The sequence below is a fragment of the Amyelois transitella genome, chromosome Z (genome assembly GCF_032362555.1).
Source record: "Amyelois transitella isolate CPQ chromosome Z, ilAmyTran1.1, whole genome shotgun sequence".
NCBI lineage: Eukaryota > Metazoa > Arthropoda > Insecta > Lepidoptera > Pyralidae > Amyelois > Amyelois transitella.
Genome location: NC_083535.1, coordinates 11,933,109 through 11,948,744, shown reverse-complemented (window position 1 = coordinate 11,948,744; position 15,636 = coordinate 11,933,109). Strand labels below are relative to the sequence as shown.

General features: G+C 33.7%; 1 protein-coding gene across 2 annotated transcripts in view; it reads left to right on the top strand.

Moving 5' to 3' along the window:
* LOC106134054 (beta-alanyl-dopamine/carcinine hydrolase) overlaps nucleotides 1-15,636 on the top strand; it is a 34,410-nt gene that overhangs the window by 6,504 nt on the left and 12,270 nt on the right. The window contains exon 1 of one of the 2 annotated variants that reach the window (XM_013334008.2): nucleotides 1,976-2,117. The exons of the other annotated variant lie outside the window; for it this stretch is intronic. Coding sequence (XP_013189462.2) covers nucleotides 2,072-2,117 — 46 coding nt within the window. The 5' untranslated portion in view covers nucleotides 1,976-2,071. Of the gene's footprint in view, nucleotides 1-1,975; nucleotides 2,118-15,636 lie in introns of those variants that run through there. 2 annotated transcript variants of the gene reach the window in all.

Genomic DNA, 15,636 nt, shown 5'->3' with positions numbered 1-15,636 from the left:
GAGTGAAGTCATGCGTTATTACCAGACTTTAGTAATGTAGGCGATGTTTGTTCTCTTTCTCTCTCTCTCATATTCCTCTGGTCCCAGATGCGCCGTCAGACCAAAATGTCTGGGACTGTACTTTCCAAAACCGTCATTACCATACTCGTCTTTCGACCAGCTAATAGTTTAAAGAGTGAGAATATTTTTTAGACCATTATCTTGCATGTCATTCCTGACAACACATACGGAAAAAAGACCCTTTTTTGTGTGTTCATTAATATTATGATCTTGATGATGTAACAGGATTCTGCTTTTAGGGTTCCGTACCTAAAAGATAAAACTATTTATTACTACACCTTCACTGTCTGTCTGTCCGTCTATCACCAGGCAATATCTCATAAACCTTTATAGCTTGAAAGCAGAAATATTCACTAACTAGAGGCCGCCCGCGACTTCGTCCGCATGGAAACCCTATCAATCCCGCGGGAACTCTGGGATAAAAAGTAGCCTATGTGTTATTCTGGGTCTTCAGCTACCTACATACCAAATTTTATGGTAATCGGTTCAGTAGTTTTTGCGTGAAAGAGTAACAAACATCCATACATCCATACAAACTTTCGCCTTTATAATAGTAGTAGGATTATGTATTTTCGTTGCCGCTATAACAACAAATGCTAAAAATAAAAACCAAGCAATCTTTCGATTTTTTTTTTCTCAAAATTGGTAACATCATTAGAAATTTTCAATTTCAGTGTATTTGGTTGCTTACCTATTATCTTTTCAAATAAATAATTTAATAAAAATAAGGTTATTATTAAATGGGAGATTCCCATTCAACAAACTTAAGTTTTAAGCAATTTTTTGATCGATTTTAATAAACAGGTTTTACGACATAATTAATACTCCTTGTGCGAGTCCGATTCGCACTTAGTCGATTTTTTATATTTTAGTTCAGTCAGTTGCTAGAACTACGTTTTTGTTAAAGAATTAATTGTTATCACAGGTATTATTCACTTGAAAGCGTTGGTGGTCGAATTGGTAAAGTTAAAATGCGCGATGCGCAGAATGGCACAGGTTCAAATCCCACTTCGCCAATGTACCAATGACTATTTTCATAGTTACGTATGTACATTAGTTTGAATACTAACCGATGCTCTTACGACGAGGGAAAACGTGTGGAAACCTGCGATTCAGGCAACTGGATGTGTGATGTGATCGATCCAGTACGAGTTTTTTTTTTTTTTATTTGTTTTATTTGGTTCACTTTATGTTTGTTTTTCCCTTTGGGTAAAATGCATTTTTTTAGCTTCCTGGTTTGTGTGCTAAGTTTACCTGTTAAGATTGCGGGGGTCAGATCGAAGTCGCTTCGTGTTAAAACCTGACTCACCCAATCCAGGAACCATGGTCAAAGGTATATCCCGGGCTCGTCTCCAGAGAGGTGAGGATGCAATCGGAACTAAAAGCCAGTAGGAAGACAGGTATTACCCACATGAATGTTCTGACTTATTTTCGAGTTAAATCCATCTTGGTATTTTAAGTGGGTACTTTACCTTATAATCATTCTCAACTAATATTTTAAACTAGCTGTGCCCGCGATTTCACCCGCGTGCAAAAGTTATTTTGGGCATCATTGAAGCCCTCAAGGATGAATTATTTTTCCCTTTTTTTTACATATTCCATTATTTCTTTGTTCTTTATAGTTGCAGCGTGATGTTATATAGCTTACAGCCTTCCTCGATAAATGGTCTATTCAACTCAAAAACAATTTTTCAATTCGAACCAGTATTTCCTGAGATTAGCGCGTTCAAACAAACAAACTCTTCAGCTTTATAATATTAGTATAGATGGAACCGTCGTAAAAGATACAACAAACAATTTTATGGTAACACCTAACTATAAGAAAAGTAATAAAATAACGGCACTGATAACATCATCTTAAGGCTCAGATATTATGTTATGTATAAAGGTGGGTATCATCATTAGTATGTTAGAGTATTTAGCTCACGACGTGTCCAACAGTTTCCTACTTTTATAATTTCATTCTTATCTGTACAGTTTAGTGTAGTGATTACTTATCTGTGCTTTGGAAATGATGTGTTTAAAATTTTGCCTCCTTTACTCGCTGTTAGTCTATGGTAAAGTACATTTTTTTATCCTTCAATTAAATTTAACATCCAGATTTGAAGATGAACTGGCTTATAAGAAATAAATAAAAAAAAATCGGTCCTCCTTTTTTAAAAAAAAAAAGAACAATAAAAAAAATATGTATTCTGATTTTTTAAAACTCAACGCAAATGGATTTCTAAAGCTGATAATAGTCTAATTCAGAATTCTAATTATGATGATTTATAATAAATGCAGTTTTAACTTCACTCTTATTCGGTAATGTATAATTGTTATTTTAATTATATATAACTATGCATGACATTACGGTATTTATTTATTAATCTTTATAAAATTCCCTGTTGATATTTGTACCTGCGTTCTAGTGAGAAACAACAATAGACACTTAAATTTAAAAAGCAGGACAATATTGGCCGTTTATATGTTAAATCATAATAACATATTAAATTCAAGTCAACGGCATTATTTACATAGCCTCACTCGCAACCTGACTCGAAATTAGTCACAAAGACCCGGGTTCGACCACCGGTCAAGCCAAGACGATGAATAAACTGATTGGAGTGGGATGATGAAAGAGTATCCTAAGAAATGTTTTCTCTCTCTCTTAAAAATAAGCTGTCAGCTGATCAAACTTGCCATGGGAATTTAATTTTATATTCTTTTCAATATTTAATTTAAATATTTATATATACAATTACAATTAATTGTATATATTATATAAATTAAATTATACAATTTATATTTAATATATAGTATCTATATATTATTTAATTTCAGTTCATTTTAATTAGTTTTTTAATGAAACTATATTTAAATCAAATAAAAGAAAATGTATGTAAATAATTTAAAAATAAATTTATGGCCTATGCTTAATACTATCAATAACAAGTATTCAGAAAAATCACAATTTGTTCAGCTGTCTGTATATTTGTCTGTAAAGCCGTAGACTTTATTTATTTAAGGTATTTTACAGGTGGCAAACTCAATACATATAAAAAAGGTACACTGACTGCCTGATTGACTTACAAATCAGCGAACAAACCGCTGGATATTTTGATTTGAAATTTGGCATACAGGTTATGTCATTAAGACAAGATTTCCCGGATTTCCCAGAATTCCAGCGAAGTAAATTACCGGGAATTCCCACATCCCGTCGGCTAGGCCGCGGACTTACTTTATTATTTTATCGTCTTTTTTCCAGCACTTTAGAATAGAACCACTCCATATTTTTCTAACGGATGAATAGGCTTATAAACTTGGGATTCCTCTTGTAGGTGAAGGGCTAGCAATCTGTCACTATTTCAACTTCAACTGCACCATAAAGCCATCCAGCTTGTCGTAGTCTTTCAGTCTTTCCAAGATTGTTGGCCCTGTCCACCCTGCAAGGGACATAGACGTGACTATATTAAGGGTTGTTCACCCTTAACATTTTTTTTTAACTGTAAACGATTTAAAAAATATTTATATGGCAAAACAACGTTTGCCGGGACAGCTACTAAATATATATAGTATATTATAAGAAGTCTTAAGTACGTTTGTGGCATTTCTCATGTTTTTTTTTATATTTCCACACGTTAAATACGTAAACTGCGTAATTATCTTTCAGGAAACCGTATAACATCTGTCACATTTAGTTGTCATCCTTATTAGGTACGCGGCTATTCAAAGAGGTAACAGCGGTTATTATGTTTAGGAGTTTTGTATAGCTTATTGTTTTCTCTGATGCTTATATTATGTTGTCGTAGATATACGTAGGTACATATATCTACGACAACATAATATAAGCATACGTACCTACTTATGAATAGAATGGAATAGATTTATTTTCAAAATTGGATACAAAGTATCACTTATTGACGTCACATCACTAAAATGGCCATTCAGTCTTTTCAAGACTGTTGGCTCTGTCTACGACGACTACGATATATGTATGTATGTATGTAAAACTAATGATTTCAATACGATGAGAAGAACGAATGATGAACGAATGGATACGAGTATGTTGTAAACATCTATGTACTATTTCCCCAGCAACCTGTGGCTCTATCTATTCCTATTCCTGTTATACTAAGTATCTTAAGATTAAACATTTTGTAGATTCGTTTATTGTTTGTTTGTTACATACATACATAATCACGTCTATATCCCTTGCAGGGTAGACCGAGCCTACAGTCATGAAAAGACTGATAGACCACGTTAGGCTTAATGATTTGTTTGGTCGTTTGAAATATCTATATTGTACATACGAAACAACCCAAAATTAAATTTCGGTGTTAATCGATAAGCTGGATTCTTATCGAGAGTGAGAGCGTAGTGAAACATAATTCAGATACCTGGAAAACCTTGGTAGGTTATCGGTTACCAGTCCCCACTACATAAAATCACGCCTCTTTCCCGGAGGGGTAGGCAGAGACTACACCTTTCCACTTGCCACGATCTCTGCATACTTCCTTCGCTTCATCCACATTCAATATTTTTATACTCTAGACAAATTAATACTTCCTTCATTTTATACTTTCTCTTACCGTGAAAGGAAAGAAAGCATTATGTCAACGGGATGTGTAACCACGATCCAATGTCGATGACAGTGTTTTTGTTGGACCTTTTTAAAGATTAACCTTTATCCCATCACAGGATTTGATTTGCGGCGTGGTCCCGCATTTTTTAGTCATGACTAAACGCAAGATACGAACTTACATACATACATACATAAAATCACGCCTCTTTCCCGGAGGGGTAGGCAGAGACTACCTCTTTCCACTTGCCACGATCCCTGCATACTTCCTTTGCTTTGAACGATACGAACTTATTTTCTAGAAAGGCTTGTTCGTATGTATGGGTTTAATCATTTGCTATAAATTATATGATAACGAAACGATAGTTGAAAAACATCCTTTACGAACTCACCTTTCTTTAAAATAATCACTTTTAATAAAGTCCGATATCAGATTTTCAATTGGAATCCATTGACGTATAAAAAAAAAGGTGGACAGAGTGTAGCTTAAAAAAAGTGAAGCATCGTAATGGCGGCGTTATACGCATGTGTGAGTGACAAAACTTGACATTTCGTGAGATAATCTATGACGCATCTATGACATAATGGCGGCCGACAGTTGGTGCTTCATTTTGCCGTATAGTAAAACTCCGTCTGCCTTATTTTCTACGTCTATATTGGAATCATTCTGAACCTCCATTCTTACCATCTCGCCATACAAAACGATACAACATGAGACTTTATTATCAAAGCAATAAATATCTGCTACATTTGTTCTTATAGATAGTAGTACTATAGTTGTCACTCTAAATCATGATCATAGTAAGATGAACTCACGATTGCGCGATAATCGCTGTCTCCGCCATTGTTTGCAAATGAAGTTGCCACGGTGAACAATAAGGACGAACTTCAGCGTGATCTGAGCCGAAAGCTAAGTATTGTGTTATTATCGTAATTAGGTTGACTAATTAATGCATTCCGTGTCACTTTCTAAATGATATCGGAGATTAATTTTCTTTTTTTGTGTTTTGTACATTAGAATTATTGAGAAACAAAATAGCTTAAGTAGCTTTTTTGTCAGTAGTAGAAATGGGGACATTAATTTCATCTTTTTTGAAAGTCGAACGAAGTATTTACAAGCTGCTACTTCTAAAGGATTATACAAATTTCTGGGAATAAACGTAGCGAATATTGCTACTAAGGGTTATAACATATCGTCATGCACACAACAACCGTTAGTCTGAGTTGCGTCTTTATTTCTCGGTAATGGGTTCGAATCCCGGACAGGGCATGATGAGAAACGAACTTTGACATCCAAGATGTTTATATATGTATAATACAAGTATATGTTATAAAATATAGTATCGTTAAGCGTGAGTATCTCGTAACACAAGTTTCGAACATAATTCGAGGCAATCTGTGTAATTTGTAATATTTATTATTTATTTATTTAACTTAATACTTACATCTATTATAGGTATTTAAATCATATGTAGGTACTTTATTTGTTTAGCTATATGTGTATCCTATTTGTAATTACCTCGATATAATTACAGTTTAAACTATCAATAGATTTATGGACACCATTATTTTCATCCCACAACATACGAGTGTATTGAATGAAGGAAGTATTAGACCATTTAAGCAACGACCTTACTAGACGTAATTATTTTAAGGAGTTCAAATGAAAAAATACATTAATTTCTATTCACAAGTTAAACGAATTCGCAGGCAACAGCTAATATATGTTTCAAATTGGACTGCCAATATGAGATTAACTAAAAAAACCTTTAAACAGTAGGAACTATGTCACCTTCGCCTTGACATTGACATAACAGATCGCCATACTACCAACTCGTTACACAGAGCAGAAAAATTACACAGATCCGGCCTAATAAGTCATTTCAGTTATTTTTTATACTGCGCCGTTTTTTTTTTTTTTTTTTGTTGTTGTTACTCTACATTGTTTCTTATACCTTCGTGTAGGGTTGTCACCGCGACCAATTTATCTTTAAAACATGCAACTTTATTTCTTTTAACAATTAGTTTTTTTTGACTACTTAAACATATTATTAATAATTTCTTTATTACAGTAACTTACTTTACTATTTACAGCTATCATGGTTCCTGCGCCACATTATATATATATTTTGTTCATCTTATCAATTATAATAAACTTGGGACTCTAATCTTATACCTTAAGCTAGCGACATTTCACTATCCAAGTTGTCATTGAAATTTTAATAACGGAATAGTAGATTAATTAAGAAATTTGTAGAAGGCAGGTTCACAAGATTACGCGTGAAGAGACAAGAAATAAACAAACAAACTTACTTTCATTGACATCCCTACCCTATGTTTTTCTCATTTCCAATATTCCATGATTACGGGCAAACAACACTGATTGCAGGTAATCGTCATCACACAATACAACTCAAGGTTAAGACGAAACCGCAACGCCACGAACAAGAATAAACATACACTTTATTTCCTAGAAACTCATGAATCGGTTTCCATTTCATCCATTTTATAGGGAAAAAAAAAATTATAAAAAAAAAATTAAATTAAATAAATTATAAAAAAAAATTAAATTGCTTATAAAATCGCGATCCTTTTTTTTTAGGCGATGGGCTAGTAACCTGTCACTATTTGATTCCGATTCTGTCATCAAGCCATACAGCTAAGCGTAGCCTTTCAGTCATTTCATGACTTAAGGCTCTGTCTATCCCGCAAGGGATGTAGACGTGATTGGAATATAGTATGTATGTCAAATCGGTTAAAACCTGTCTTACAGTCAATCAAAGACGGTCACGTCCTTATCCCTTACGGGGTAGGCAGAGCGTTGGCGCTGCCTACCTATATACCGTATTTTAATAGTAATTGCCTTTCAGTCACGCAAACTGAAAGGCAATTACTATAAAAATCATTGCATGTACCAAAAACCGGATCAAAGTCTATCCGATCGGCTTCACAAACTTTTACATGAAGTTATTTATCGTTGGTCTGACCCAAAAATATTTCCATATGTATATTGGTACACATTATTCATACATACACAAACTAAGAACAAAATGTTGATGGAATAATATTCCAATCTCACGCTTCTCAAACCTTCCAGAACTTTCCTTTTGAACCGTCAACGTCAGTGGTAACCCATTTCAGATCTTACCGCCCAGAGAATAACGTCTTAACTTACTCGCTTGACATGTCTGTTCACCCCCAGGCAAGAACATGTGGAAAATGAGGCCAGTAAGATTTAAATATGGAATTATTTTGAAATTTATAAACTAAATATCGCTCGAGGCTTCACTTGCATCCAATTCGTACACCTTCCATTTCAGGAACTAGGATGAAGAGATAATGCTTCTTTGTAATTCTGTGGCAGAAATCTGAATAAAATTTTAAAAGGCCCACATAACTACCGCAAATAACAAACGCACATTCACATTCACCATCTATACTAATATTATAAAGCTGAAGAGTTTGTTTGTTTGAACGCGCTAATCTCAGGAACTACTGGTTCGAATTGAAAAATTATTTTTGCGTTGAATAGACCATGTATCAAGGAAGGCTTAAGGCTGTATAACATCACGCTGAAACTTTTAGGAGCAAAGAAATAATGGAAAATTTAAAAAAAACTGGGGAAAATTATTCATCCTTGAGGGCTTCAATGATGCCCAAAATAACTATTCAAAGCGGACGAAGTGCTCAAAAAGAATTTTTCAATCCGGACCAGTAGTTCCTGAGATTAGCGCGTTCAAACAAACAAACAAACTCTTCAGCTTTATAATATTAGTATAGATTTTTGAGCACACTATTTACGTATTTCCTTAACTTCTAGTCCCGCCTCAACACATTAGAGAGAAGCCCGGGGTACGCCTTAGACCTTGAATACTGAGTCAGGTTTTTACACGAAGCGACTCCCGTCTGACCTCCGCAACCTTTGCAGGGGAACCTAACCCGTATTGGATTGATCATTGTTACACATCCAGTTGCCTGAATGTGCAGGTTTCCTTACGATGTTTCCATCACCGTAAAAACATCGGCTAGTTTACAAACTAATGTATATAACTTCGAAACTAGTCATTGGTGGTCGAGGTGGGATTTGAACCTGCGCCTTTTAAGCTTAACTCTGATTTTAACCGGGCACTTTACCCATTCGACCGCTGGCGGTCTTATCTCGCTTAGTCCACTACCGGTCCTAAGGTGTTATGACCGAACCAGTTATGTTTTTTTCCAAATTCTATCGTTATTACACGCCAAACCGGAAGTACGTTACGCCCTTGACCGGATGTCATAATAAATTCCACTTTATAGTGGGAGTGCTCTTATCTTGCCCTTCTTGACAAGGTAATGGAAAAAGTTTCAAAAGCTGGGAAATTATTAAAATAAATACATATTTATATGTATTTCTCAATAACAAAATGTTATTTGAATATGAGTGTTAAGCACAATGTTTTGTTATCTCGCCTATAAACCACCTGTCCCAAGTTCGATCCGCGGTGAGGTCATGATCAAATCAAACGTTACCTGATTGGCCTTAAATAATATATTGATGAGATCCTACTGGATTCGACATTCATTTAATAAGCAATTTAAAAAAAAAACGTGCAGTTGCACCACAGATACAAAAACATAACTTGAATTGTCTATGACTTGTACATACATATACCTACTGAATTGAAACCAAAATAATTCAATTAAGGAAACATAGAATAAAAACCAAAATTAAATTTGCGACTTGACATAATATAGATTTCTAACATCCGGATGTCCCTCGCAACCGGAGGTTTATTTGTTTAATTACCCGATGCTTATCTAAACGGACACTATTCGTATCTGTCGTAATGCAACTTTTATAAAATACTAAATAATCCTTGTAGTTTAAAAAAAAAATTAACATTATAATACTACCTCGTTATTTCGCACGCGTTATCGACATTAATATAATAATGAAGATAGAAGATTTGTATTTTTGTAACGAATGAACTAAACTGATTTTCATGAAATTTGGTACTTACGCAGATAGAGTTTTTTTTTTTTAAGCTAATGTGTTTTGTGGGCAAGAATATGCATGACTAGTTTCTCAATTTAAGTGTAGGAAGATCAGCGGTGATGGGTACCTGCTATTTGATACAGGTAATACGCAGATAGAGTTTACCTTACGGCACCAATTTAAAAAAAGAATAGATCCACAATGGATGTCGATGAACTTGGGATTCTTCTTTTAGGCGATGGGCTAGAAACCTGTTACTATTTAATGATTTATAGAATACAGATTAGTAAATAATGAACTCTATTTTCATTCATGGTAACCAAATGACTTTAGCATCTATCCAGTGTGAAGTTTAATTCATTGCCATGTTTAGTATCAACCAAAAAAAATAAAGACATCATTTTATAACCTTAAAAATTAAAACTTAAACAAATTAAACCTTTCCATATTACATTATATCATAATTAATAACTTCAGAAAAAAATATATATGTGTATAAAAGAGAGTACCTACAAGGCGTAAGAGGGGGCGGTGTTTTTGGTAAAATGTAGGTACGCACCAATCAATTCAAACTTGTGGAATTATCGTAATGCGTCGATTAGGAATTATTAGACGTTATGGAGCCTAAGTTACCCTTTAGTTCCTAAAATATTGCTTTACTCCTTTTTATAGAATGTATTTAAATGCATTTACAATTCTAAATTTAAAGATTTCTTTTTATAATGTAGAAATGAAACGAAATAGAATTTTATTAATATGATTCCTTTCTTCATTCTCGTAAATATATATTTTTAGATAACTCGTTTTTTATATTTTATTTAAAAAAAAAACAATTAATAAATTAATCGATGAACAAACGTACGTTACGTTTCTACTTTTTTTTAATTTACATTTCAGTGTAAATTCCCCTACTGATAAATCTACTTAATACCCGAGCGGCGCTGGCGCAGGACGACGTGAATTTATTAAGACACGAGATCGTGTAACCTAATAGAACACGCTCTAGATAACTCGGCAATCTCGCGGTATATCTGAGAGTATAGAAATATAATAAACAAAGTAGCTTAATACAGCAGACTCTATCTTATATGTATAAAATTCTCGTGTCACAATGTTCATTCCCGTACTCCTTCGAAACGCCTTGATCGATTCTCATGAAGTTTTGTGAGCATATTGAGTTAGTCTGAGAATCGGGCAACACCTATTTTTCATGCCCATTAGTAATAAACCCTTATTAGTAATATTAATATATGTAAAGTGTTTTATATGAAAATATAATAAACAAATTAGCTAACACGATAGGTGGCAAATAAATGCAAGAAAGATTGCTGTAATAATTAAAGCCATCAAAGTAAGTAAATAATTCATTTGAATTAAAAATCTCGCTAATTTAGAAATGGTCAAATTGTTTAATAAACTTTTTTATAATTGTAATCATAACAATCATATTTTTTTCTCTTTTTTAACTATTTTCAAACTACCATAAATATTGTTCATAAATTATCTAAATATATTTTTTCATTATCGCTGAAATAGAACATATTGTTGGCAATGTAGTCAGCCGAAACTCATTTTGATAGTTTGGAAAGTAAAACGTTGCACAAAGTCAAAAGAAGAACAACGTCCATTCTTCATTAGAAATTGTCCCGAAGCATAGATGAGAATCAGGACCCAAGCCTTTCAAACCCGTATAAATAAAATTAATTCATTGGTATTTCTCAATATTATTTCTTAAAAGATGAGTAATTACAACTGTTATTATATTAAAATGTTTTAAAAAATCAGTCACACGTTTACAGGTAATTTCTTTTACCAGTCATAAAAACTGATCTACCTCAACTATAATTAATTTAATTTATTTTTAGTCCCTTTCTAATTTTAACATCTCAAGCACTTTTAATCAGAATTTTAACTTTACTACTAACTTCATTATTCAAAGCACGGAGACAGTTGAAAAATAAATGCTGAGCAAAAGATATTCAGTTATTATTAACACAAAATTCTTCAATATAAACCAAAACGCCTTTAGTTTAGTCTCTATATTCGTTTTTTAGAAAAAGGAATAAAAAAAATCATTCTTAAAAATAAATAAAAAATCCTCTTTAGAAACGGCTTGGTCCCTATATTAATCTCCTCTATGCCCGTTGCAGTTCCGTTCGATCTGTTTAATAATTCATTCCTTTGTCTGTTGTATGCTAATGTACTTACGTGGACAACGCAGTGATGCAGTCATTAAAGCTTTTTACCGAAGCTCGTCCACTTTGACCCGGATTTTATACATACATACATACATATTATACATATAATCACGTCTATATCCCTTGCGAGGTAGACAGATCCAACAGTGTTACAAAAAGAATGGGACCTCTCTATCTCTTTCCCATGGATGTCGTTAAAGGCGACTAAGGGATAGACTTATAAACTTGGGATTCTTTTTTGTTGGCGATGGGCTAGCAACCTGTCACTATTTGAATCTCAATTCCATCATTAAGCCAAAGACCGTAGGCACTGTCTTATCCGCAAGGGATATAAACGAGATTATAAATATGTATGTATGTAACATGTTATTTTTCATCCTATCCACATGACCAAACCATTCTAAGCATTTCCTTTTCTATTTCTCATTGTATAAGTATCTTTCGCAAGCAGTTCCTATCGTCGCTCAAATTTAAACTGATCATACATTCCACAAAAAAAATATTCCAGAATTTCCATAAACTTAATAATATTTCAAAATAATAGTAGTTGCAAATATTAATTTACAAAGTGCGTATAAAATTTGAACCGAAACTCCTAACTAATTAGGTATAACGCGAACGCCTAAACCGCTGTCCGCGGAAGCAATTTACAAATTATTAAGTGTCATTTGTCAACGTAATGCCTTTACTTTGACAAATGATAATAACGAGTACCTATAATGCGTATGTACCTTATTTTTTCATGTTGCCATTTGCCAGGCTTATTTTAGTTCTATCGAAAAAAAAAATTCATAGTCCATACTTATACTATAAAGTAAAATTTTTTGTACTATATCTAATTGATTTGTCTACACTAATAATAAAAAATAAGAAAATATTTGTATCCTACTATCCTTCTTCCTACTACTATTATAAAGGCGAAAGTTTGTATGGATGTTTGTTACTCTTTCACGCAAAAACTACTGAACCGATTACCATGAAATTTGGTATGTAGGTAGCTGAAGACCCATAATAACACATAGGCTACTTTTTATCCCAGAGTTCCCGCGGGATTGATAGGGTTTCCATGCGGACGAAGTCGCGGGCGGCCTCTAGTATATTATAAATGGGAAAGTTTGTGAGTATGTCAGTATGGATGTTTGTTACTCTTTAACGCAAAAACTACTGAACTGATTATGATGAAATTTGGTATGTAGGTAGCTGAAGACCCAGAATAACATATAGGCTATACTTTTTATTCCGGAATTCCCGCGGGATTGATTCCACGCGTACGAAGTCGCGGACGGCCTCTAGTATTGTATATAAATGTTTGTAACGAATAAACGCAAAAACTACTACATGGACTTATTTTCACGAAATGTGCAAAGATATAGAATAGACTTTCTGGCGTAACATGAGCTACTTTTCTGGAATTTCCTACGGGCGCTTAACTGCGCAAAAAACTTAGGAACAAATAAATTCAAAATTTTTCACAAATATAGATAGATCTTTACAAGTTAGTAAACATAAGTTAGTATACTTTTTCCGAAAATTCCCATGAGAGCTATTCTTTGTTGTAGCTATTAAGGTTTTTAACCAAAACAGATGTGAATGGTAATCAATAAATTTTTAGGAAGTAGAGAAAATCATCCCTATTCTAAATCTAGAATAATTAGGACAGGCGTACAACGGCCTTGTCCTATTTCACCATCTAATACTTAATAAAAAAATCTAGATAAAGTTGCAATTCAACCTTAAACTGAACATTTAACGTCTAATTAAAAAATCACATGACATATACATGTAACTACGCTAATTTGAATAAAAAATAAATAAAGCCGAAATTCTTCCGGCCAGTTACATTGTCAACGAAGATATTAGATTAAGGATCGTTAACATGATTAATTAAACAATTATCGGTTAACATAACATAAAAAAAACTATATCCTATGACAATCGGTCCTTGAAAGCCCCTTTGCAGTTTATAAAGAGTAAGAATTATTTGTTTGATGTAGTAGTGCGCGAGCGCGGATAGACTAACGTCGCGCGCCGCGAGACTCTGTCTAGTCGCCGTTGCCGTCGGACGTGCTCCGGAAAAGTCAATCGAATCATGAAGGAATTATTTGGTATGTCAGATGATATTAATCTAGTGAAAGGTTTTGTCAAGATATTAAAACGACTAAATTAACGTACAGTTTATAATATTCGATGGTATCTATTATGGGATCACAGAATAGAACCAAAACATAGGTAATCGTAATTTAAATAATCGGTGATGTCTTGTGTGAAAATATTAATGAATGTGGATCTGTGAAAATCTTTTGGAGTATGCAACTTTGGGAAAATACGAGATCTAGAAGGAGGAGCTAGTTCTAGGGATCCCCAAGAAACAACAATATCATTTGCATGTATTTTAAAACATTTTTTGACTAATGGGTCTCTAAAATCTTAATCTCCCAATTTTATAAAATACATTTGCCCAAGGAAAATATCTCTAGGCACTCACACCATAGAAATGAGAATACTTATTGTTCTGATTTCTGTTGCTGGTACATTTTAGAATCTTATCATCTCCAAGTGGATAATTACTTACACTAAACTTGTTTTGCCCAAAACATAATTACGGTTATCTAGTCATAATTGTAAGATCACAATCACATGGCTCTCTAACATACATACATATACATATGGTCACGTCTTTATCCCTTGTAAGATATACTATTACTATCTAATGACCGCAGCTTCGCCCACGTTAAAATAAAAATAACAATATTTTTACGAGTATCATATCATCTTCCCGTTCCCGGTTCCAATAGAAAAAGAATAGGACCACTCCATCTCTCTCCCATGGGTGTCGTAAAAGGCGGCTAAGGGATAGGCCTATAAACTTGGGATTCTTCTTTTAGGCGATCGGCTAACAGCTTTTCACTATTTGAATCTCAATTCTATCTTAAAGCTAAATAGCTGAATGTGGCATATCAGTCTTTTCAAGACTGTTGGCTCTGTCTACCCCGCAAGGGCTAAAGACGTTATTATATGTATGTATATATCATCTGACCAGCGCTTAACCGTGACATTGTAACAGACAGAATTTAGCATTCGGAATATTATTATACTAGAAAAATATAAATGAATTGAACCCAAATGTTCGTCATACAAAAACATACATACTTAATCACAAAAACTCTTGCATTTAACACATTATGAAGTGATTAAACATTTATTAGGCGAACCCCGGGCTCCCTAACACTTCTGTGGAGGGTGCAACAGGGAACACGCAGAGAGAGAGAGAGACGTGATTAAACATTTAACATCGTATAATAACAATACAGTCGTAATTGAAACCTCCACCTTTTTTAAGTCGGTTTAAAAATACTAACTACCAATGAAATACAAAGAACAAAGAATAACAATGAAAGAAAGAACTATAGTAATTGTACGTACATAGTTACCGAAAGCGGATATTTTTCTTTGCATTAGAAACGAGATCGTTAGGATATCAAACACAACTGTGACTAGCGAAAGTTCTATATTCAGATTCTACGTAGTGCACAGAATCTCCTTTGATTGCCTACGACTCCGTTCAAAGAGATTGAATTGTTCTTTTTTTTCATAAATATGTTGCTTAATCGATTCTTTTTTTCATGAATTATGTTGCTTAAGAGATGTTATTGAAGCTGTTGTCGTAACGCGAATAGCATATCTGTACTAATATTATAAAGCTGAAGAGTTTGTTTGTTTGTTTGAACGCGCTAATCTCAAGAATTACTGGTTCGAATTGAAAAATTATTTTTGCGTTGAATAGTCCATTTATCGAGGAAGGCTTTAGGCTATATAACATCACGCTGCAACTATTAGGAGCG